At 46.2% G+C, this 24,982-nt stretch overlaps 1 protein-coding gene across 4 annotated transcripts in view; it reads right to left on the reverse strand.

The window, feature by feature from the left end:
* Positions 1 to 24,982, reverse strand: part of LOC147454926 (propionyl-CoA carboxylase) — a 93,877-nt gene that overhangs the window by 56,020 nt on the left and 12,875 nt on the right. For 3 of the 4 annotated variants that reach the window (XM_086516752.1, XM_086516751.1, XM_086516753.1), the window contains exons 3-5: positions 5,635 to 5,709; positions 5,442 to 5,547; positions 5,237 to 5,357 (exon numbers count right to left, since the gene is read on the reverse strand). In XM_086516752.1, the coding sequence (XP_086372878.1) occupies positions 5,237 to 5,357; positions 5,442 to 5,547; positions 5,635 to 5,709 (302 nt within the window). Of the gene's footprint in view, positions 1 to 5,236; positions 5,358 to 5,441; positions 5,548 to 5,634; positions 5,756 to 24,982 lie in introns of all 4 variants that reach the window. The other variant, XM_086516754.1, reaches the window with a different exon arrangement.

The raw sequence follows: 24,982 nt of genomic DNA on the forward strand, positions 1-24,982 counted from the left end.
AACTTTCTTCTTGTGCGCAGGCTGTCTGAATGTTAAAATGCGGTCCGACAGGTCTTCATGAGTGATGAGTTCACTACCTCCCCCTATGCAAAGAGCCAAGACAGTTGCAGGGATTTTGTGCAAGAATAAGGCAGAGGATCTTGAGTTCTGGAAGGAGCTCAAGAGTCTAGACGCACAGGTAAAACCGGTGGTTCATTTGCTTCGAGTTCTGGATGACATGGATCCTTGCATTGGCAATAGCGTCTTGCAACCTATCCTTTAACTTTTCTGTCCTTACGTGCCAAAACTTGCTCAGGTACGAGGATCTCATCAAGTTCTTCAACTTCTGGCTGATCCTCATCTGGCATATCTTCTGGCACATCACCCACGAAGGGTCTTAGAAGACTCACGTGAAACGCATTATGAATTTTCCATACATCAAGCAATTTCAGCCTGTAAGCCACATCGCTGATCTTGTCAAGCACTTGAAAAGGCCCATAGTAACGCATGCTGAGCTTAGGAAACAGCCGTTTCTTGCCCTTCATTTTCTTTAACCTTGCCTTTTCAAACCTTAACAGAGCCCCAATCACCAGGTGATAACAGCAATTCACGACGGTGACGATCAGCAGCCTTTTTCTGCTTTGCCTGAGTCTTCTCCAAGGCAACTTTAATTTTCTTATACATCTCATCCATGTTCTCAACATATCGATCTGCCTCAAAGATTTTGTCCTTTGTATGCAAAATGGGAGGAACCTTTTTGCCGCCTTCAACAATCTCAAAAGGTGCTTTGCCAGTAGACGAATACACCGTATTATTGTACGCATACTCAAGCATAGGCAAATACTGTTCCCACTTGCCCTTATTATCTGACACATAGCATTTTAGCAGATCTAAGACAGTAGAATTAGCCTCTTCTGACTGTCCATCAGTTTGTGGATGAAACGAAGACGAGAATTTGAGCGTAGTGCCCATGTTCTCAAACAATCCTCTCCAGAACAAACTGGTCATGCGAGGATCACGATCACTGATAATTGATTGTGGCATACCATGGTACTTAAACACATTGTACATGAACAAGCGTGCCATCTGATCAGATTTTATCTTCTTCCTGACAGGGATAAAATAGGCCTGCTTGTTGAACCTACAGATAATGGTCCATATACCATCATTCCCTATTGGCCTTCTTGGAAGATCAAAGATAAAGTCCATAGCAATGCTTTCCCATGGCTTATCCGGAATCGGCAGTGGTTGTAACAACCCTGGTGCCCTTTGCCTGTCAAACTTGACCTTTTGGCAAACTATGCATGCTCGCACAAAGGCATCCACATCTCTCCTCAAGGTGGGCCAATAGAAGAATGTCTCTGCCGCTTTAACTGTCGCATCAATACCACGATGCTCACTATCTGAGACATCACGTGCAAAAATCAAGTACACAGAAAGATGATTCTTTATTACAGAAGTGATAGCAGAAGCAAATACAATAGGGACTGACTCTCCTTTAAGCTTTACATCCAAGATGTGAGTTTTGCCCCTATGCTATACAATGATCTTTTTGTTGTAGGCATCCAAGACTCCATGCACTCGGAACATCCACGGGATCCCCAACAAGGCGTCACATCCTTCCAGCGGCATGATGTAGAACTCTTCTGTGTCCACATACGACTGAATATGCACACGCAGTTTTCCAATGATGGGAGTAACACACTCTGAATGGCCAGGACATGCCAACCCTACCTCTGCTGTGTACCCCATCTCTTCAGCTCTGATGCCCAGCTTCATAGCTAACTTTGGTGAGATAAAGTTGGCTTTGGCACCTGGATCAAAGAAGATGAGTGTCGTCTGATCCCTAACTTTACCCCATGCCCTGTATAACTCACTGGCATCTGTGTTGGGCCTGTCACCCACCATGTCTGGCACTAAACCTGCCGTGGTTTAGGATTCTTGCCTTTCTGGGCTTCTTTATCCTCTGAGATCGCTTGTCTTTTCCTTTGTGGACAATTGGTAGCAAAGTGACCAGGCTGCTCGCATATAAAGCATTTGTTCTCAGCCATTAGGACCTTCTTTTCCTCGAGTGACTTGCGCACAAAAGGCTTCCTTTTCTGTTTCTTTGCCCGCGCTCCAGAAGTCCCGGCTGAATCCTTGTCTTTGGTGGCCTTTTCTGACCCCTGTGACGCATCAGGAGCCGTTTTCACAAAGGGCTTCTTCGCTGAATTTTTCTTTTGCTGCCCTCCTTTGTCGTTGCTCGGAAATCCACTGTCCTCTCCTTTCAACAAGGCAAGACCAGTGTTCGCAACTTCCATAAGCTGAGTGAGGGTAGCCACTCTGTTCTTGGTATAGTAATCGCGAAGCCCTTTAGGCAGCCCACAACAGTACTTCTCTATTTGCTCTGTCAATGGCACAAATCTGTAGGAAGTCACTGAGAGTAACGCTTTACAAAACCTCCTATTGTACTCCAGCAAGCTCTTGCATGAAGCTGAAGTAATCTGGTGCCATTCTGTCATGACGTAGGCTTCAAATTCATTTGACAGCCAAGCAGATGCAAACATTTGCTTGAAGTAAACCCAAGTGGCGGGTGCCTGTCCTTGCATTAACAATGTCGTCCACCATGTAAGCGCATTGTCCTTTAAGAAAGTGGCAGCTTTCTTGACCTTCGAGGCCTCTGTAAAATTCCCTCCCGCATAACCTCTATCAAACTGTTGGAGGAAAGTGAGGGCCTTTGTCTTATCCTCGAAACCAATGAAGGTACTGAACTTTACAGCTGCACCACCTTCTTTGTAAGCCTTCGGCTTCTCCAGTGCCCCCAAGTTGTCATATGGAATGGTCTGCAACATGGGCACTGTAGTAGGCATGATCGACACATCTTGGCCATTCACCTTTTGTGTCAGAGGTGCGATATATGGCTGTTGTCCAGAAAAACCAGCCATGCCAAAATGACCCTGTGGCACCCCAAACTGGCCATGGTTGCTCTGAAAACCCTGTTGCATGCCGATACTACCATACATGGGGTTTGGCATGATGCCTTGCATACCCCAAACACTGTTCCTGGCATGTACAGCTGACTTCCAAGCGCATAACCAGCCATACTTTGGACCACTGATCCACCCCCGAAATACCCAGGATGTACCGTGGGTGGTGGAAAAACCGGGTGCATAGCCTGGTATCCAGTTCCCTGTCCATTCAAGACAGCATGTTGGCTCTGAAACGTGGCGGGTTGAACTGGCATAACCTGTGGAATAGGCGTTCTAGCCACCTGTTCAAGCACGGGAGGAACCTGTTTTGGAGCCCCTGACTCCACAACATGCAAGTGTTCCCTATCTTCCTGAGCCGCATGAAGTACCTGGGCTTGAGCCTCAACAAGCTCCGTACGCGGTGTAGGTTGCCTATTTTGTTGTTGCCCTGGTGGCGCTTGCAAGAACTCCATAAACCTTGGATTCTGCACCAGCTGCGAACAGACATTCACCGCGGCAACTAACTGAGTTCTGAACGCATCATCCTCAAGTTGCCCAGTCATAAAGCCCTGTATACTGAAGGGACATTCACATTAACAGGAGGTACAGACTAACGTGGCTGTGAGCTCTCGCCAATCTCGAAAACCATAGGGATCTCTTGTCTGTCCTGTGAAGAGGAACCCTCTTCCATAATGCCCTTCCCTTTGTCGGCCATAGTGTAACCCCTTCCTAAACTCTGTGTCTTTACCCAAAACAACCGAGGCTCACTCTTTGAGGAAAAAGTGATTGATGTCCCAGCAACGGAACCATGAAAGCGGCCCATAGGGCGGCAGGCGTTGGCTTTCACCCGAAATTCTTTACTTTAGACACACACACAGAGCACTTTGCAAAAGAGCCTACGACGGGAATTAACACTTGAATACACACACGCCTCGGAAGCTAGAATGCCCCGAGCAGACGCCGCCAACCTGTAGGCCCCACAATAGGCGCCCCTTTCAGTTTCTTTATTCTTTAACAGAGGGAATAAAACCTGTGATCTCCTACGAGCTGCCCCGCACAATCAAGGCTAAGAAACACCTGTTCTGGCCTGATTTCGGCAGCATAACTGTACTAGGATGCTTCATAGTCAGTATCCCCACGCAATAGATTACTTTCCCGACGCATGCGGACACTTTGCAAAACCTTGCGAGAATCTGCAGCACGCTGAATTCTCTGTTTTCTGCCCTGAAAATGCGCCAGATCACCTGTACAGCGATACCCTCGCGTCCCCGAACCTCACCATAGTTGCCACGTCCCCGAACCTCACCATAGTTAGCAGTTGCCACGTCCTCGTGACATAGTTAACAGCTGCCACGTCCCCGTGACACCTCACCAGGGATTTCCTTAGCTATATATATGCCTCTATGCGCCTTCGATTTCCCTCCGCGGTTTTCCATAAACGATTTTGGGTTTTTGGAATTCTCTCCACCTCCTTCAGCAATATGCGATCTTCTTCACATGGGTCAGATTTTGATCATTATGGTCTTTGTGGTGCCAACGCAATTTCCGCACATTTCAGCAGCAGGACTAGATCCTTTTCTATTGTTCAAGATTTCGCTTAGGCAATCCTTGCATTTTGCCTATGATGTTGGGGACATATCCCTGGACATCTTGCAGCTTTTTCATGTTTGCTTTTAGAGCTTTCCCATATCAGAACACTTCTGTGTTCCTCCCTTTGTATCTGATCATTTTGGTGGGCTTTCCTCACTTTGAGGTTTCCCACCTGTAAATAAATCAAAACAGATTTACAAGAAAAAAAATGTGTGTGTGTGTGTGTGTGTGTGTGTGTGTGTGTGTGTCTGTAGTGTGTCAATTCTAACCATGGTGAGTGCGGACCTCTGCTGGGTACCTGTGTGCAAAGTGATAGGGGTGAGTAGTTTGACAGGAAGTTAAGAAGTGTCGAGGCTAGGGCTATGGCCGCACGCTGCAGGCTCACAGCAGTAGGGAGCTTCAGGCAGCGGGCTGCAGCAGCGGTGGCAGTTGGGTAAAACAAGGCTTGTAAGTTCCTTGGCTGTGGCTACTCCAGTCCTCACTACTACATTAATTCTCTTCTTCTATGAAATTGTTGATACCAGAACATCATATTCCATACTTCTGCCAAAACTGTGAAGCAAAAAAGGGTAACTACGAGAAGTTTAGCACAGAAGTGTTGTAAAAAACAGATTTTATTTTGCACAGTCTCACACGACGATCACAAGAAGACTTTTCACTCAGATGGAGTCATCACCAAAGTTCAATTTCATTCCCAAAAGTGCAATGAAAATACTCACCATTGGCCCCAGAAACAAAGATGCATCTGCCAGTCGAGTTGTTAAAATCACATTTGGTTTGGACTCTTCCAATAACTTCACAATTGTAGATGCTCCCAGGTAGGTGCTAGAACCTGGCTTGCTTCAAAAACACGTCGATGGGAATAAAGAATCTCAATTCCGTTATTAGCTCTAGAAACGCAAGATGTACCTTGCATTGGTTTACCTTCCTACAGAATCTGTAAAGACCTCCCGTATGATACCAACAGAAATGTGAAGTTGGCATTGTTTGGCAACTTTTAAAACCTCAACTTGGGCACCCTCTGCATCCACTGTGAACAAACAAAAACTTCCAGTTAGAATGCCTGATACCAATCTCACTGCAATAATGCTAATTATGAGAGCTAAATGTTTACTACCTGCACCCATATTTGTGATAATACATACATTCCTCTTTACAGCTTCGGGAAGAAGGAGCTGCATCCATTCTGAAACTGCATTGACAATTTTTATCACACAATTGAAGCCAACAGCCTTATCCTGAGAAGAAAACGCAATATTCAATACAAAGGAGACAATAGCCTTGGGCTATTTAATTTTAGAATTCTCTCTTCTACTCTTGGAGAGTCACGAAAAGATAAGGTATCAATATTTTTTCAAAATAGCCACTTTTTTGAGGATTTGCATAATGCTTTTCAAACAAACTTAATAGATTTTCTCTAGTGTCGGATTTTAGCTCAGATCTAGTACTTCGCACACAAGGTACTTCACTTGAAAGGGAAACTAAACACAATGAAAACGAGAGGCAGGGAGAGAGAGAGAGAAATGAAATGAAATGAAATGTAATATTAATGTCTTCAAAAGGCCCAAATGACCTATGAGACCAAACGGTTACATGTGGTGAATCTAATACCAAGTCTGGGTACAAAAAGTACAAAGAATTGAAAAGAAAATAGTGGGTAGGGGTGGGGTGAAAGCTGATACAAAGGGAATACAAAGGGTGAGTTGATACAATGGAGCTCTCTGAGAGTTGAGGCATCATATACATATACATCAGTATCCAGAAGGCTATAGAGATTCAATGTCCTCCAAGATAGGCACTCTATTGGGACGGCTCCTATCTTGCGCAAGTATGGTATGGATCCTCTGTCGCAATCTCCGTCGATGTCGAGAGGGCCCCCTCATCCGTGGGCAACGGGACCGCCCCAACTCTATCGCCCGATCAAGCAGTATGCCTCTGGTGCCTTTGGTGTTGTTTTGCTGTTGGGGCTGCTCGGACGACTCTGTCTATGACTGAAAGAAATCTGTAATTTTCCGTTGTTGCTGGATCTCTATCGTTGTGCCCCTCTTCATGAGGTCCTCTCTGTGTTTGTGAATCTCCAGTAAGTATGATCTGAGGCATCTCCGATCCTGGTATCTCATGACGCTAGAAAGTGGCCCAAAACCCTCTCTGAATAGACAGTGAAAGCGGCCTCGTATTTCATAGTATGCTGGGCAGTGACATATGTAATGGAGGTCTCTGGCTCTATTTGGCACACCTGACAAATCCTGGACTCAGCGGGTACTCCTCTAAATCTGCCTGTCTCGATCTTTAGCTGATGTGAGGATGTGCGTATCTGACCAATAGCACATCGTGTCCCATGGGATAGATGAGTGTCCATGTATCCTGGTCTGATCACAAAACCATCCTCCGTGAGTTGGAGAAGACGCTCTCTATAGAAAGTCATCTTCGTACCTAGCTCATGCGTAGGTTGTATCCATGTCCTCTTCGTATCCAGTTGAATCAAGTCCTGTCTGATGAGCCTGGTACTCTCTGCCCAAGTGAGGGAGATGGAGGGTGCATCCAAAGAGTACTGAAATGGGGGTAGCCGATCCACACTAAAGCCATGTAACTGAAACCAAGATGCCATCTCTGCATACCAACATGATCTATCTCCCTACAATGCCAACGGTCGCGAAAACTCTAGTGCTAATTGAGCATATTAGTCTCTAGGGAGAACCCAAGTGCTATGCATAAATGAAACTGATCGAGTGAGTGCCTCCACTACCAATGGAGGAGCAACGAGCTCCGCCCTAATAATATCATGTGGTACTGAGGCCTTGGCCCTAATCATCCAAGAAATCATAGACACCAAGGGCTTCTCCATACATCTCCATCCATCAGTACTCCCAGCTCTGCTATGATGATCAACTGAGGGGCCCCATATCTCCACTCCGTACAGCATGGCAGAAGTTACCAAAGTGTCAAAGAGCCAAAGCTTTGTCCGAGGTTCCTGGAACTGAACCTGCGAACATATCCTCTCAAGTCTCCCCAATGCTGCATAGGCTCTGGTCAATCGTGTATCTGCTGCACGCTTCAAGGAAAATACTGGACCACTGAAAACCGCCCCAAGATAAGTGTATGTATCTGCATACTCCACATTCTCTCGACCATATGTTAAAGTGGGGGCGGACCTCCTTACCCACTGCGCCGTGGTGTTAAACACCATTACCTTGGTCTTACCAAGGTTCACAGACAATCCACTGTCCCGTGCAAATACATGCAATGCATCCAAATGACGCTGCATCCCCTCTGGAGAATCTGAGATCAACACAATATCATCGGCATATAATAGCAAAAGAGTCCATGTCCCTGCAAGCTGAGCACCTCTGTCACCCTCTGCCTGTGCATAATCTGAAAACTCGTCTACATATACCCCAAAAAGAGTCAGAGATAGGGGACAACCCTGCTTCACCCCAATGGTGGAGTGGACCATGTCGGGCATGCCCTGAGTAGTGCGTACCTGTCCTACCACTGTCCTGTATAAAGCTAAGATCCCCAGATCAGCTCTGTGGGCACCCCCATGTCTTGCAATCTGCGTATGAGTCTGGCTCGTGGCACTATATCAAAGGCTTTGCGGAAATCCACAAAGCTACAATATATCCTCCTGCCATGGTGTCTACCCTCCTCAATAATGGCTCTGAGTGTCAAAATCTGGTCAAGAGTGGAGAAACCTCTCCTGAAACCTGTCTGTCCTGCTGCCCGTATTCCCTCTCTCTTTGCCAATCCACTCAGCTCATGCTCAAGAATAAATGCATATAGCCTAGCCAAAGTGTGACCAACCATGATGGTTCGGTAATTCCCGGGAAGCATAGGATCTCCCGACTTGAAGATAAGCACAACAGTGGACATACTCCAAGTCTCAAGGAAACCCTCGTACATGACTCTATTAAACATCATAGCAAGAGGCTCTGCAAGCATATCTCGGGCATGAATAAAGTGCTCTGTTGCACTCAGGAGCCAGGGCTACCACTAGATGAGCTCACCCAGATTCTGACAGAGACGCTACATGATGCAGCATCAGAGGCATATCCCCACAGCTAGCCTACACGCAGACGATTTGGAAGCATGCCTCAGAACAGTTGGTATGATGAGGAGTGTAGAGAGACGAGGATCAGATTACAAAGAGAGGTGCTCATGGGTACTACTACACACAGATTGTCACGGATTATCTTTCGTCGCCTAGTGCAACGAAAGAAGAGGGCTTACCTATCTCAATTAGAGCGTGATCTGTGTCAGCTGTTTATGAGTCACGACTCTAGTGAGGCATGGAGGCTTTTCAATGAGCACTCTCCACTGCCAGCCATCACTTCCACAGAGACATGGGGGGAATATGCTACGTCTCTCTATACATTATCGGGGCAGCCACCTTTACCTGACCCTCCAGAGGCATGCGCAGAAACATGTACTTTTTATACCGAGTATGTGTGGAGGCCTCTCCCAATGGAGCTGTGTTGAACCGGAACAATAGAGTGAAAGACAGGATAGCATGATCGACTGCTACCCCAACTGGCCTAGTTCCCACTACGAAATCCTGAAAGGAAGGAATGAGTCTTGGCAGAGCCATAACATGATCCACTGTACTAGCACCATGCCGATGTGGAAAGTATGTAAAACCACCAGCTGTAGGGAATCTCTATAGGCCATTCAAATGGCCAATCCATGTGCAGTCCCCATATCAATCAAGTATCTGCCATACTCAGTGTGCTCCTCATCCTGTGATAATCTAGACAGGCCCATTTCTGTAATATCAAGCTCTCGCATCAACTCCTCTGAGGTATCATAGAATACTGTCTGGTGATGGCCAGTCCTAGCATTGAAATCCCCCAAGATAATAATGTCGTCATCTCTGGAAAACTCCCATATATCATCATCTAAAATAGAGAAGGGGGACTGTCCTCTAGGTGATGCATATACTGACATACTAGGAGGGAAATAGCAAATAGCGATGTAGAGATATCTGTTTGTCTTTGCCTTCAGTCTCACCCACATGTACCTAGCATGCTCGTCCCTCCGAGCTATATGTATCAGAGACTGTAGCTCCTCTTTGAATAAGACTGCCACTCCTGAACCTCGTCCTCTGCGCTCTGATCGAGTCTCCTGTCTCCAAGTTGTCTCCCATCTGTATCCGCTCACATGGGGCATGGACTGCCCCGGGGTCTGATGCATCTCAGAGTAGAAAATGATGTCTCTCCCTGTGAAACTATCCTCAAAGGCCCCTACATCAAGGCGTAGAGATCCATTACAATTCCATGTAGCCACTCTAAGTGTGGTCCCATAGGTCTCGCATCGTCATGCGGGACGCTTCTCCAGAATAACCACTCGTCCATCCCTGTAAAAGGCCACTTTCCCTGAAACCGGCCTGTACAATCCAAAAAGGGCGGTAGACTTTACTTCAAACCTTGATTTAGCTTTCACCCATTATTAGTCGTCTATTTTACCTGCGCTATAGTGACACAAGAGAGGGGAATGGGATACAGATGCTAGAATGCACCTGTATGAGAAGACCAACACCAGATTGGCCCCTAACTTAGGTGCCCCTTTCGGTATTTCTTTATTGTTTAAAAGAGGGAATAAATGCTGTGGATCCCTACAAGCTGCCCCGCACAAACTTGGCTGAATTTCAACTGTTCCGGCCTGATTTCGGCAGCATTACTGTACTAGGACCCTTCACAGTCAGTATTCCCACGCATTGACTGACTTTCCCGACGCATACGGGCACTTTGCAAAACCTGGCGAGAATCTGCAGCACGCTGAATTCTCTGTTTTCAGCCCTGAAAATGCGCCAGATCACCTGTACAGCGGTCCCCTTGCGTCCCCGAACCTCCTGGGGGTATTAGGGTCCGTTTAGGGCCAAAACCCTAAACCTGCAAAAATACACAGCAGGCTGTAATTTACTGTTTCGGGCTCCGTTTTGCGTGCCGGTCGCATCCGTAGCAAGTCCTCGAGCTCCCGCACCTGTAGGGCTACTTGCCCTTTGAATCGGACGAGATTTCTCGCGTGAAACCTCTCCGAATTCACCTGTACCTGCGGGGGATTAGCCGCTAGCTAATCCAGTACCTGTGCAAGAGGCTCTTGCCTCGGCAATCGCGCATGAACCCACACAACTGTACATTGGTCAAATGAAGAGCCCACTAGAGGGGCATAACATACTACCAAAGGGGAGAGAGAGGGCAGTGCGTAGCGTGTAGGGCATCACTCCTGGCACCGCACTGTGCATAAGAGGGAAAGCAAGCACTCCATAGCTCTTAACCTGTGACAAAAACTGAAAATGAGGCTCTCCCCCTCGTCATTCCGGAGGTAATGACGTCAACACATTTTCAGGTCCCAAAATAGCAGTTCCCTAAATTTTAGGAGATGCTGCCATTGTATCTTTCTAGGTCATCCGACCCTCTTTGTACACTGCGGCCACATCCAAAACTGAAATGTAGCCTCTGTAGCAAAGGATTCCACTTTGGCTAGTCAATGACCCCACTTGGCTAACCATAGTCCTTGTCCAACCTTAGTGCTCTCTTGCCCTCAGGCCTGGACTCCCTCTGGACAGTTCCACACTAGCTATGCAATGCAGGGCAGTTAGATTTCCCGAGGGGTGTTTTCAAAAAGTGAAAGTAAATAGATAATAAGAAAGAAATCAACAAAAAGGATAGATAGTAGTCACACGCTGGTGACATTCCCCTTCTCTCGAGCTGTCAATATCTCATGCATAACTTCTTTCATATGAGAAAGCTGTGTGAGTGTTAGGTCATCTCCAAGAAATATGCCCGTTTTCTTTAGTGTAGGACGCTTCTTCAAGAATTCCTTCTTTGCCTCCATGGATGGGAAGTGTATGATTAGAGCTCTTTCCTTTGAAGTCTCCCCATTTCCTTGTGTCTTCTTCCCTACCCTCCATGCCTTTATATGAGTAGCCTCACTACCCATCATGCGTAGAAGTTCTTTGACTTCCCCTTCCACATCATCTCGGTCTTTAAGACCGGTTATTCGTATGTGCAGAGCCCTAGTCTTCCTTCGCTGATCTTCTTCTAAAGTCATGTTGATGATTGTAGGAGTGGGGATAGATGTGGTTTCTTTCCCTTTCCCTTTCTTAGCAACTTCTATCCATTTCTCTGCCTCATCCGCTTTTTTTCTGTGTCTTCGTGATTACATCCACCCACGAAGACGTCTTTGCCCCATTCTGTTTCTCTTCCTCTTTGAGATCATCCATACCTGTTCCTTGATGACCTTGATTTCCTCGATCACCGAATCCTTTGTAACTAAGTCAGACTTTGTAAATAATTAATTTATTTACGAGAAAAGAATTATCTAATTAGTTGTGTGCACACCAGAATAGACCTAGCAGTTCTAAGGCCTCAGGTGAGCCTAAATGCGGGCTAGAACACCTCAGAGGGACCTTAGCAGAAATTACCCTGAAGCCCTAGTGATTGGGAAATCGGGTCTTCAGAAAGGGGTAAGCAGTAGCCTTAGATTTTAGGCTCAGAAAAATACGCGCGTCAGTACAAGCACATGAATGAGATGGGGTTCTTAGAACAGTGACCCTAAGGCTAATAAAGCTAATAAAGCCTTAGGGTAAATTTCGTGAAATTAAATTTAACGGTCCGTGCACGGGCGGGCGGCCGAACAAGTGTGAACAGGTAAAGGCGGTGCAGTGCCCGTGCGGCATTGCGCCGGCAGACCTTTGGTGTTCTCATAAAAGAATCATTGGTAGCAGTTGTTAGTTAGTTGCACATTTTTAATTAATGAGCTAGAAGTTTTTAAAGTCAAAAGTTGAATGGTTTTTAAGTTTTTAAAGTAAGTGTGCCAAGTGGCACACTTACCAATGCAAACTAACTCTCTCTCACTCTCACTCTCACCCTCTCTCTCTTCCTAGCGCCCCCTCTCCCTGATGGCTATTTAGGAGCCCCCCCTCCCCCATTTTCAGGGCTGGCAGTGCACCTACCCCCCCTAATGTGAGCGTGCTCTACGCGGTGGAGCCCTCCATTGAAGCTTGAGAGCAGCCCCTTGCGACATATGTGGTAGCCTTGTGCTCCCATTGTCAAGAACAAGGGATCTCACAGTCATAGACACCTTCTGGTGAAGTTTCATCGCGAGAAGCTGCCGTAGACGCTCTCTTAGCAGAGTGAGGCTGCTGTAATTCTCTGTTTTCAGCCCCTAATCACCTCGATTAAGGCTGTTTTCAGCAGATCAGCCATAGAAATTCTCTTCTCTCTCCTTATCCTAAGTCTACATCAAGTTTGGCGCGATTCCATCGCGAAGAAGACCTCTGTTTCGGCGTAGGGGTGCGCACAGGTAAGAATTTCAGGTTATGTGCAGAAAATTACAGCAAGCATGTGCGTGTGCATTTTGCTTGTTTTCTCTTTTGTGTTCGATGCATGAATGAATGAGCATGAAGGCAATACATAACGGAAGATGGACTCTCCTCTGTGAGAGCTTCCGATGAGCTGTATCGGAAGATAGACTCTCTTTTCGAGAGCTTCCAACCAGTCTCACAGAAGAGGGGAAATCCCCTAGGCAGTAAGAAAGTGGAAACACTTTCTCAGTCAGTAGTCAGAACAGAACAGAAGAAAGAATAGAGGACGGGCGTAAGCCCCGTTCCTGTGCTTGTAAAGATTCTCCCTTAGTAATAAAGATATTCTCTTTATGGGGGGGGGACCAGCCCATCTTCTGGTCCCCAATGAAGTGTCAAGTTTTCTCGCTCTCTCTAATTCTCTTGAGTATTTGAAGTGCCATTAAACGTCAGTTTACGCTTCCGTATTTTTGTGACAGTGGTATCAGAGCAAGGTCCTCTCTCTCTTCTTGAAGGGATTGACGACTCTTGGCAGACTGCAGAAATGGCAGGACGCGAGATAGAGTTCTCTCTCCTTCAACAGCAGGTGGAAGAGTTGCAGAAAGCTCTCTCCCATCCAGAAGTCCAAAAGATTCTCCATACTCTTGAAAAAGGGAAGGAGAAAATGCCGATGGGGTCGAGAGAAATCCCGCAGAACCCAAAGGCGCCACAACCAAGAAAAGATCCTTTGATTGGAACTTCCCGCATGCACGAGAGGCAGAAGAAATCTCCAGAACGTCATGTGCGGTTTAATCCAAAAGTTCAAGAGCAGGATCCCCCTGATTCCCCTCAGTTCTCTTTCATGAAGGATCTGGAAGACATAGTTTCTCCGGAAGACATGTTTCTCGACGATCCATCGCAGCAAGAAGTACATTCAAGGGAAAGGACTCCTGTCCCCAAGGAGTCTAAGCATCGAAAGAAGGAGCACCATAAGAAGAAACACCATAGGCAGAAAACATTCAAGTCGGGAGATAAAGATGTGAAATTCGACACCTACAATGGACGGCGTGATAATGACAAAGCTTTGGCTTTCATCCGCCAATTTGAAGTTGCATTTGCTGAAGGGAATTTTAAAGAAAGATCCAAGCTTCGCCATGTTAGTTTGTACCTGAAAGGCACCGCAAGCAATTGGTGGTTAACCCTTATCCTGGAAGAACGCAAACCCCAAGATTGGACCGCTTTCAAGAAGGAGTTCTACGCACAGTTCCTTCCTCCAGACTATGAGGAAGAGGTAAAGAAAGAATGGGATCGACTTTCACAGTCAGAGAACGAAACCGTTCCACGCTATGTGGATAGGTTTTGGGACGTTCTCTTGAAAGTCACTCCATTCAAGAAGATTGACGATTCGGAGAAGATACGCAAGTTTGAAGCAGGTTTGCATGAAGCCTTGCAAAAGGCTATGAAGCTTTACCCTCGAGGTAACTTGCAGATACTTATGGAATCAGCCCGCATAGCTGATGGAATACATGACAAGGGTACTCCCAGGAAGATGGAGCAAAGCACTTACCATGCTAAGCAGAAGGCTCTCCATGAGCAGCCTACCTCTCTTACTTCTTCTCAAAAGAAGAAAAGAACCGCCTCCGAAGCAGAAGCAAAGCCAAATCAACCCAAGAAAGGGAGATATCTCTCTCCTGCTGAGTTGCGAACATACATTAGTGAAGGAAGATGCTTCAAGTGCGGACAAGTTGGTCATATGAAGGGTGACTGTCCTACCAAACCTCCACAACCACCCTCTTCCAATGCAGTCCCAGATGTACAGGGAAATACAACCAAGGATGGAAAAGAAAGAGCTCTTCTCAAAGCATGGGGTAGTATCAACAACCAGCGGGCTCTTATTTTGTTTGACCCTGGTAGCACAGACAACTTCATCTCTACCAAGCTAGCTGACGACCTGAACTTGCAGCCCAATCGTTTTGGAGTCTCTATTCAAGCGCAATCTGCTTTCAAAGGGCAGAACTCAAACTCTACTCCAATCATAGGGAAGTTGAATCTAAAGGTCGACGACTACAAGGATCAAGAGTCTTTCTTACTAGCTTCACTTGAAGGATGCGATGTTATCTTGGGAATGCCTTGGCACTACAAGATGCATCCCATTCCTGACTATGTTCAGAAAACCTTATCTTTTGCTCATAAAGGAAAGGAGTATCTTGTACTTGCAGATGCAGGTGATTGGCGTATTCCTATCGCCAACCACATTGCCATCAAGAAAGAAATGAAAAAGTGTGTTTCAACGTACTTGATTTTTGCAAGAGAGAGAGATGTGTCTGTTTCACAACTTTCTTCCTCTTTAGAGCAAAAAAGACTTAAGTTAATAGAAAGATATAAAGATTGTTTTGCAGATGAACTTCCAAATGAACTCCCACCTTCGCGACCTGAGGATCATACCATTGATTTGATCCCAGGAAGTTCTCCTCCAAATCAGCCCCCTTATCGAGTTAGTCTAATGCAGCAAGAGGAAATTCTCAAGCAGGTTAACGAACGTTTGGAGAAGGGCTTAATAAGACCTAGTACTTCTCCATATTGTTCACCTGTCTTGCTAGTACAGAAAAAGGATGGCACATTCCGCATGTGCATAGACTATAGATCTCTAAACAAGATCACAATCAAGAATCGATTTCCAATCCCTCGGATTGACGACATTCTTGACAAGTTACAAGGAGCAAGTGTCTTTAGTCGTATAGACTTGAAGAGTGGTTATCATCAAATCCGCATAGCTCCTCAGGATGAGCATAAGACTTCATTTAGAACAACCTTCGGGTTGTATGAATTTCTAGTGATGCCTTTTGGGCTCACTAATGCACCAGCTACATTCAACAGAATGATGGATAGAATCTTCCACTCATACAGAAGCTTTACAGGCGTTTTCTTTGATGACGTCTTAATCTTCTCAGAGACGGAAGACGAACACTATAAGCATCTTGCCTTAGTGTTTGAAGAATTACGCAAACACAAATTATTTGTGAATGCTAAGAAGAGTGAGTTCTTTCTAAAAGAAATCCACTATTTGGGCCATATAGTATCTCACAACCAGGTGAGAATGGACCCTGATAAGATTCAAGCAGTTGTAGAATGGCCTACGCCAACTACAGTACATGATGTACGAAGTTTCCTTGGCCTCTCTTCTTATTATCGGCGTTTCATTCGAGCTTTTGCCGCGATAGCAGGTCCCCTCCATGACCTGACAAAGAAGCGGATTCCATTCCATTGGGGGTTTGGACAAAAACAAGCTTTCGAAAAGCTTAAGTATCTACTCAGTCACGGACCTGTTCTTACCGTCCCTGATCTTCGCAAACCTTTCGAGGTATACTGCGATGCATCTAGAGATTGTATAGGAGCAGTTCTGAACCAAGAGGGTCACGCGATAGCCTATGAAAGTCGGCGCCTTAAAGATGCAGAGTTGCATGTTTCCATATACGAAAAAGAGCTACTGGCAGTAATTCATGCTCTTTCCATTTGGAAACACTATCTATTAGGAGCTGATTTTATTATCAAGACAGATCATCAAAGTCTTCGCTACTTTCTCACACAGAGAAAGTTATCAGAAAAGCAGATGAGATGGGCCAACTTTCTTTCAATGTTTCATTTTCAGATTTTACACACTTCTGGAACAAAGAATGCAGTTGCAGATGCTCTCTCCAGGCGTCCAAAGATCAATGCACTCACAACAATTTATCATGAGGAACTAGAATCTCTCAGCGAGATGTATCCTCAAGATCCAGACTTCGCCACAATTTGGGCAGATCTTCAAGCTGGTCACTCAAAGCCACCTTATACTATCAGGGATAATACACTCTATCGTCAACAAGCAATATGCATAGCTCAGCCCTTACGACAAAAGGTGATGGATGAAGCACATAATTCTCCTTATGCCGGGCATCGGGGAATTGCTTCCACCACTAGTGCCCTCGAAAGGTATTTCTTTTGGCCAACACTCCGTGCGGACATTGAAAAACATGTACGTGAGTGTTTAGTATGCCAAAAAGTGAAATATGACAGACATAAAGTTTATGGCAAGCTTCAGCCGCTCCCTGTGCCTAACACGCCATGGGAAAGTATTGCCATGGATTTCATTACGGATCTTCCTCGATCCAAGAATGGAAATGATGCAATCTGGACTATAGTAGACAGATTCAGTAAGCAAGCCCATTTCCTTCCAGTAAAGAAGACGATCAAAGCTGATCACATGGCTAGAATATTTCTAGCTCAGATTTTTAAACACCATGGATTGCCAAAGACTATTGTGAGCGACAGAGATCCCCGCATGACTAGTCTATTTTGGCAGGCATTGTTTGAAAACTTGGGAACTAAGCTTGATTTTTCATCAGCTTATCACCCTCAAACAGATGGTCAAAGCGAAATCGCTAATGCCACTGTTTTAGATCTCCTCAAGTGCTATGTTTCGGAACGACAATCCGAATGGGAACAGTACTTACCAATAGTTGAGTTTGCGTATAATAATGCCATACATTCCTCAACTGGTAAAGCCCCCTTCGAAATTATTTACGGGAAGCCACTCTTACTTCCTATTATGGTGACCAAAGAAAACATCTTCGCCGCAGATGAATTTGTGCGCAATATTGATATTGCCCATCAACAAGTAAAGCAAGCGATTCTTCGTACTCAAGAGCAACAGAAGAGAAAAGCAGACAAGCACAGAAGGAATCTCAATCTTGAAAAAGGACAATATGTCCTGCTTCGGTTTGAGAAAGCTAGATTGAAAAAGCGGGTCGGCAAAGGGAAAGTTGTCAAACTTTCCCATAGATTCTACGGCCCTTTCAAAATTACAGATAAAGTCAATGATGTGACTTTCAGATTGGATTTACCTTATAATTGGCGAATCCATAATGCTTTTCATGTCAGTCTCCTCCGACCCTATGTTGGACCTCCTCCAGTGGCGCCCGTACAAGAAGATCCTCCAGAAGTCGAAGAGACTGAGGAAATCCTTCAACCTGAACAGATAATACACCACTCGGAGAGACAACTCAAGTCGGGGAGTTTACATCGAAAGTATTTAGTCAAGTTCAAGAATTACACTTCTTTAGATGCAAAGTGGATGACTGAGTCCGATCTCAAGGACTACCCTGACATCTTGCACAGTTATGTTGACGCTCTACAGTTGAGGTCAACTGTTTAGAACCAAGAGGGATGTAACTAAGTCAGACTTTGTAAATAATTAATTTATTTACGAGAAAAGAATTATCTAATTAGTTGTGTGCACACCAAAATAGACCTAGCAGTTCTAAGGCCTCAGGTGAGCCTAAATGCGGGCTAGAACACCTCAGAGGGACCTTAGCAGAAATTACCCTGAAGCCCTAGTGATTGGGAAATCGGGTCTTCAGAAAGGGGTAAGCAGTAGCCTTAGATTTTAGGCTCAGAAAAATACGCGCGTCAGTACAAGCACATGAATGAGATGGGGTCCTTAGAACAGTGACCCTAAGGCTAATAAAGCTAATAAAGCCTTAGGGTAAATTTCGTGAAATTAAATTTAACGGTCCGTGCACGGGCGGGCGGCCGGACAAGTGTGAACAGGTAAAGGCGGTGCAGTGCCCGTGCGGCATTGCGCCGGCAGACCTTTGGTGTTCTCATAAAAGAATCATTGGTAGCAGTTGTTAGTTAGTTGCACATTTTTAATTAATGAGCTAGAAGTTTTTAAAGTCAAAAGTTGAATGGTTTTTAAGTTTTTAAAGTAAGTGTGCCAAGTGGCACACTTACCAATGCAAACTAACTCTCTCTCACTCTCACTCTCACCCTCTCTCTCTTCCTAGCGCCCCCTCTCCCTGATGGCTATTTAGGAGCCCCCCCTCCCCCATTTTCAGGGCTGGCAGTGCACCTACCCCCCCTAATGTGAGCGTGCTCTACGCGGTGGAGCCCTCCATTGAAGCTTGAGAGCAGCCCCTTGCGACATATGTGGTAGCCTTGTGCTCCCATTGTCAAGAACAAGGGATCTCACAGTCATAGACACCTTCTGGTGAAGTTTCATCGCGAGAAGCTGCCGTAGACGCTCTCTTAGCAGAGTGAGGCTGCTGTAATTCTCTGTTTTCAGCCCCTAATCACCTCGATTAAGGCTGTTTTCAGCAGATCAGCCATAGAAATTCTCTTCTCTCTCCTTATCTTAAGTCTACATCAAGTTTGGCGCGATTCCATCGCGAAGAAGACCTCTGTTTCGGCGTAGGGGTGCGCACAGGTAAGAATTTCAGGTTATGTGCAGAAAATTACAGCAAGCATGTGCGTGTGCATTTTGCTTGTTTTCTCTTTTGTGTTCGATGCATGAATGAATGAGCATGAAGGCAATACATAACGGAAGATGGACTCTCCTCTGTGAGAGCTTCCGATGAGCTGTATCGGAAGATAGACTCTCTTTTCGAGAGCTTCCAACCAGTCTCACAGAAGAGGGGAAATCCCCTAGGCAGTAAGAAAGTGGAAACACTTTCTCAGTCAGTAGTCAGAACAGAACAAAAGAAAGAATAGAGGACGGGCGTAAGCCCCGTTCCTGTGCTTGTAAAGATTCTCCCTTAGTAATAAAGATATTCTCTTTATGGGGGGGGGACCAGCCCATCTTCTGGTCCCCAATGAAGTGTCAAGTTTTCTCGCTCTCTCTAATTCTCTTGAGTATTTGAAGTGCCATTAAACGTTAGTTTACGCTTCCGTATTTTTGTGACATCCTTGAACTCACCTTCCTCTAGTCCGTTGCTTGCTCTATCAGCAAGCTCTTGCTTGAGGGCTGAGACCTCTTCTTTGAGTGCTTGTGAATCCGCCTTAAGTGCTTGTATCTCTACGTGCAAGTCCTCTTTCTCCTTTTTCCATTGCGTGCCTTCGTTGAGGAACATTTGAAGAAGGTTTGCCTTCTCCTTCCACCATCCTTCCATCTCTGCTTTCCACTCCTTCATCTCCCTTTCCACTTGTGTTATCCGCTTGTTTGTAAGCATGAAGGTTGCCTTCGTACGGGACTTGCAAACGGGTGAAGCGCTCATGACCTCCATCATAAAGGCCCCTGTTTTCTATTCTTGCAAACCCTAAATCTACACGAGTCCCCCTTCCTTTGCTTCTACCGTGAGGACGTGCTGCACAGTCGCTGGTCTGCTGCTAGTCGACGCACCCTATTTGAACCTTGTGGTGAGAGCTCCTTTGTTGTTCCAACGCACAAGCAGCTTGCGAACCTGCCCTTTGTGTTCACTAGCGGGCAACGGGGCAACAGCGCGCACGAGCAGCAGGGGCTTCAGCGCATCGAACACCAGCTACCACCTTTGCAATTACACAATCATGCTGCTCGCTGCATTACAAGCTCGCAACAGACTGCGCACGCATTGTGTGTTGCTACAAGGTGCGAAATCTGTGGGCTTCTTTGTCCATTCGCTTTGCCTGCCATAACCTCTAAAGCTCACTCCCCAGGCCTGCGCGCGCTGCCTGCGTGCCTGTTGTAACCACCTGCGCGCAGCGCGAGAGGGAGAGAGAGCCACTGGTGGGGCTGAGGGGCTGACGTGGGACGGGCGGGGTAGGGCTGACCTGCGTGCACTGCCTACCTACTTGCTGTAATAACCTGCGCGTAGCGCGAGATAGAGAGAGAGAGAGAGGGGGGGGGGGGAGGGGGGGTGGTACCTTAGATGAGCAGAGCGTGCACCTCAGGTTCGGAAAGCATCCATCACAAACTACCGTTAGTGGCGCATAGACCTCCAGTTCACTCGCTATGCTACTGCTCACTCCCCAAACCTACGCGTGCTGCCTGCTGTAACCCTACTCCAGTGCATGTTGCTCCATGACCTGCACGCATTGCCTGTCTGTCTGCTGTTCAGAGATGGCGATGGGGCTGCTCACCAGCTCGTCACCTGCTCGCGCTGCTTGCTGTAACCACTTGCTTGCTTGCTCGTCACCTGCTCGCTACCTGCTGTAACCACCTGCATGCAACAGGGGAGAGAGAGAGAGAGAGAGAGAGAGAGAGAGAGAGAGAGAGAGAGAGAGAGAGAGAGAGAGAGAAGAAGAAGAAGAGAATTTTTAAGTCATGGGAAACTATCCCAAGAGACCTCAAAGATCTATCCAACGAGAGTTGAACTCAAGACTTGTTATTCAAGAGGGAAATGGCATAACCAATCTACCACACTTGGGTGATAGAAAGGTTATACCATTTTCCTCTTTTTATTCACACACCCACACACACGCACACACCTGAGAAGAAGAGAATTTTAATTTCGTGGGAAACTATCCCAAGAGACCTCAAAGATCTATCCTTGAACTCAAGATTTGTTATCCAGAGAGAGAGAGAGAGAGAGAGAGAGAGAGAGAGAGATGACACCTACCCTCAAAGGGCCCTTGCTCTGTTGCCAACGCAAGTACTTACTTTAGATTACTTGCACAAATGCAGATACAATGGCTAAACACTGAGTGCTAATGCTGAATACTTCATGTTGATAATCTGCGAAATGCCAGGAATGGTCTGATGCAAAAACGCTAGGGATGAGGCTGACGCTGAGGATACTGGGCCAAAACGTCAGGGCTGACCTGTGTAGAAACGCCAGGCTGATCTACTATTGGGGATACTGATGAATGGAAAAAGTGAGACCTGAAAATGGAGTAGGTCGAGCAGTAGGCTGAATTATGCCCCCAAGCACTCACTTAAAAGGGATCATTTAATATTTAGTGACTGTTCATATCCCTAAATGCTTAAGTGACTATAATGTGCAAGTGAGGGTATGCAACCATACTGATTTGTTTGATCATGCATGTCCTTTGGAGGCTCACAAAGTGCCAGGCCAGATCCTAAGGTATACTAACTAAGATAGATGTTGACCTATCGCAGTAGCTTTTCTACGAGGCTCAAGTGCAATGCACACGCGGCATCCCCCCTCTTAAAGGTTAGACACAACTGCCGAACTTCTTCTTGTGGATGCTTTTTGTGCGTCTGATGTTGAATGCTTCTTGTGCTTGTGGACTTTTCACAAACACAAGGTTACTTTACCTCACTCGAAAGAAACTAAACTTATACGTGTACTGTGCAAGTGAAGGTATGCAACTATTGACCTGCATGATCATACATGTCCTTCTAGGGGCTCACAAAGTTGCCATGCTAGGTCCTAAGCTATACTAACTAAGACTGATGCTGACCAGTAGGAGTAACTTTTCCACGTGGCTCAAGTGCAATGCGCACGTGACATCCCCCCCCCACAAAGATGAGACACAACTGTCGAACTTCTTCCTGTGGATGTTTTCCGTACTTCTGATGTTGAATGCTTCTGAAGCTTGTAAATCCATAAACCGATGTTGAATGCTTCTGAAGCTTGTAAATCCATAAACCGATGAAAACTCCTCCAAAATTACAAATACTGCGTGTCACGAGGGGCTCATAAAGTTGCCATGCTAGGTCCTAAGCTATACTAACTAAGACTGATGCTGACCAGTAGGAATAGCTTTTCCACGTGGCTCAAGTGCAATGCGCACGTGACATCCCCCCCCCCCCCCCCCCTCAAAGGTGAGACACAACTGTCGAACTTCTTCCTGTGGATGTTTTCCGTATTTCTGATGTGTGTCACGAGGCTGTGTCAACCACTAACCTTGGCTGCTCGTTCTTTTATTTGATTTTTGGGACCTTTTTGAAGTCACAAAAGGCTGGACGTTGTATGGCAGTGTGAAATGGCTGATGGCCGAGAGTTTCACTTGCAACAATGAAGGTCAAGTCGCACGAGTTGGTTGGGCCAATCGGCACTGAAATCCAAGCACTAATAGGGTGGCTAGGCTCAGTTCAAAGTCATTTAGGCCCCATGTGACACTTATAAGTTGGTGGGAACTAGGAAAATAACTCAAGAGGCAAACTGGACACATGGAGGCTCCAGGTGAATTTGCAAGGCTACATCAGTTGGGGGCGCCCATTTTGAGAGAGATCGATTTGGACTGCCTCTCCTTCATTGTGAGACTCCAGTGTGTGTGAGTAGTGGGTGCAAGTGATCAAAGCTTTAATGGAAAGCTTGCCTTCTCCCCTGTTCTATGCAGCACCATGATTCCACTCTCGTGCACCTCTTTTCTCCTTTGAATACAGAAACATAATGCCCAGCTCAAGGACTTTCCATCTGTATGTCCAGTTGTGTGGGTTCATGCGCGATTGCCAAGGCAAGAGCCTCTTGCACAGGTATTGGATTAGCTAATTGCTAATCCCCCACAAGTACAAATGAACTCGGAGAAATTTCACACGAGAAATCTTGTCCGATTCAAAGGGCAAGTAGCCCTACACAAGCAGGAGCTTGAGGGCTTGCTACAGATGCGACCGGCACGCGAAACGGAGCTCGAAACAGGAAATTACAGCTTGCTGTGTATTTTTGCAAGTTTAGGGTTTTGATCCTTTTTTATCCCTAATACCCCCTGGAGCTTCAGGGAAGCTAGGGGATCACTGTACAGGTGTTTTGGTACATTTTCGGGGAAGAGAACAGAGAATTCAGCGTGCTGCAATTTCTCGCCAGGTTTGGGAAAGCGCTCAAATGCGCCGGGAAAGTCACCTTTTGCTTGGGGATTTTGCATGTTAAGCCTCCTACTGCAGTTATGCTATCAAAATTGGGCTAGAGTAGATCATTTTCAGCCCAATAAAAGTGGGACAGCTCATACGTTTTCTCCAAAGTTTTAATTGAATAAAGAAATGCCAAGATGGGCACCAATCTTTGGGGCCAACGAGGTGTCACTGTCTGCTTGGAAGCACTCTAGCTCCCAGGCCGTGTTTTATTTGAAGTGTAGTTCCCAGTCACAGGCTTATTCACGAAGTTCCTCTATGTCGTAAAGTTTAACATTGTAAAGATCGGGTGAAAACTAAAGTCTACCGGGCCGGTTTTATGGTTCCGTTGCCGGGACAAAATCACTTTTTCTTTAAGAAGTGAGCCTTGGTTGGTTTTCGGCGAAGACACAAAGCACAAGAACTTGGAACTACACTATGGCTGACAAAGTGAATGATACCAAGGAAGAGGGTTCCTCTTCACAAGACAGACAGGTTGTTCCTCCTCCAGTGTTCGAGGTTGGCGAGAGTTCACGGCCATCCCTGTCTGTACCTTTTGTTGATGTGAATGTTCCACAAGGTTAAGGATTTATGACTACGCAACCAGACAAGGATGTGTTCAAGACACAGTTGGTTGCTACTGTGAATGTCTTTTCTCAGTTGGTGCATAATCCTAGGTTTATGGAAGTTCTACTAGCGCCACCAATGTCACAGTAGACAAGGCAACTTTCTCATGCAAGAGAGCCCGTTGAGGTTCATGCCCATGTCCCTTGTGCGTCTTAGCAAGGGAGGGAGCACCCGCATGTTGTGGAGTCAGTTGGGGATCCAAGACAAATTCCTTATGTCCACGAGCACGTGGTTAGGACGCCAATTCCACTGGCCTTACCAGTTCATCCAGCCACCTTTCCGAGTCCAATGTTGCTAAATGGACAGGGAACTAGTTTCCAGGCTATGCAACAGGTCCTTCCACCACCCACGGTACATCCTGGGTATTTCGCGGGTGGATCTATGTTTCAGAGCATGGCTGGTTATGCGCTTGAAAACCAGCAATATATGCCAAGAACAGTCTTTGGGGGTACAGTTTGCCTATGCAGGGGGGGGATCTCACACCTCCAAGGTCAGGATAGTTGCCACTTTCTTGAAAGGTAATGCGCGTACATGGTGGACGACACTGTTGATGCAAGGATAGGCACCTGCCACATGGGTTTATTTCAAGCAAATGTTTGCCTCTCTGTGGCTGTCAAACAAATTTGAAGCTAATGTCATGGCACCAACTCACTCTGGCTACTTGCAAGAGCCTAGAGGAGTACAATCGGAAATTCTATAAAGCGTTGCTCTCAGTAACTTCCTAAAGGTTTGTGCCACTGACAGAGCAGATTGAGAAGTATTGTTGTGGGCTACCTAAAGGGCTTAGAAATTATTGTACAAAGAGCAGTGTGGCCACTCTTACTCAGCTTATGGAAGTTGCCAACACTGGTCATGCCTTGTTGAAGGGAGAAGACAATGGGTTCCAAGGCAATGTAAAAGGGGGCCAGGCAAAGAAAAATTCAGCAAAGAAGCCCTTTGCAAAAGCGGCTCCTGACGCGTCACAGGGGTCACAAAAGGCACACAAAGGCAAGGACTCAGCCAAGACGTCTGAAGAACAGGCTAAGAAAAAGAAAA

This window comes from Adiantum capillus-veneris, chromosome 7, assembly GCF_014529385.1.
Source record: "Adiantum capillus-veneris isolate H3 chromosome 7, ASM1452938v2, whole genome shotgun sequence".
Classification (NCBI taxonomy): domain Eukaryota; kingdom Viridiplantae; phylum Streptophyta; class Polypodiopsida; order Polypodiales; family Pteridaceae; genus Adiantum; species Adiantum capillus-veneris.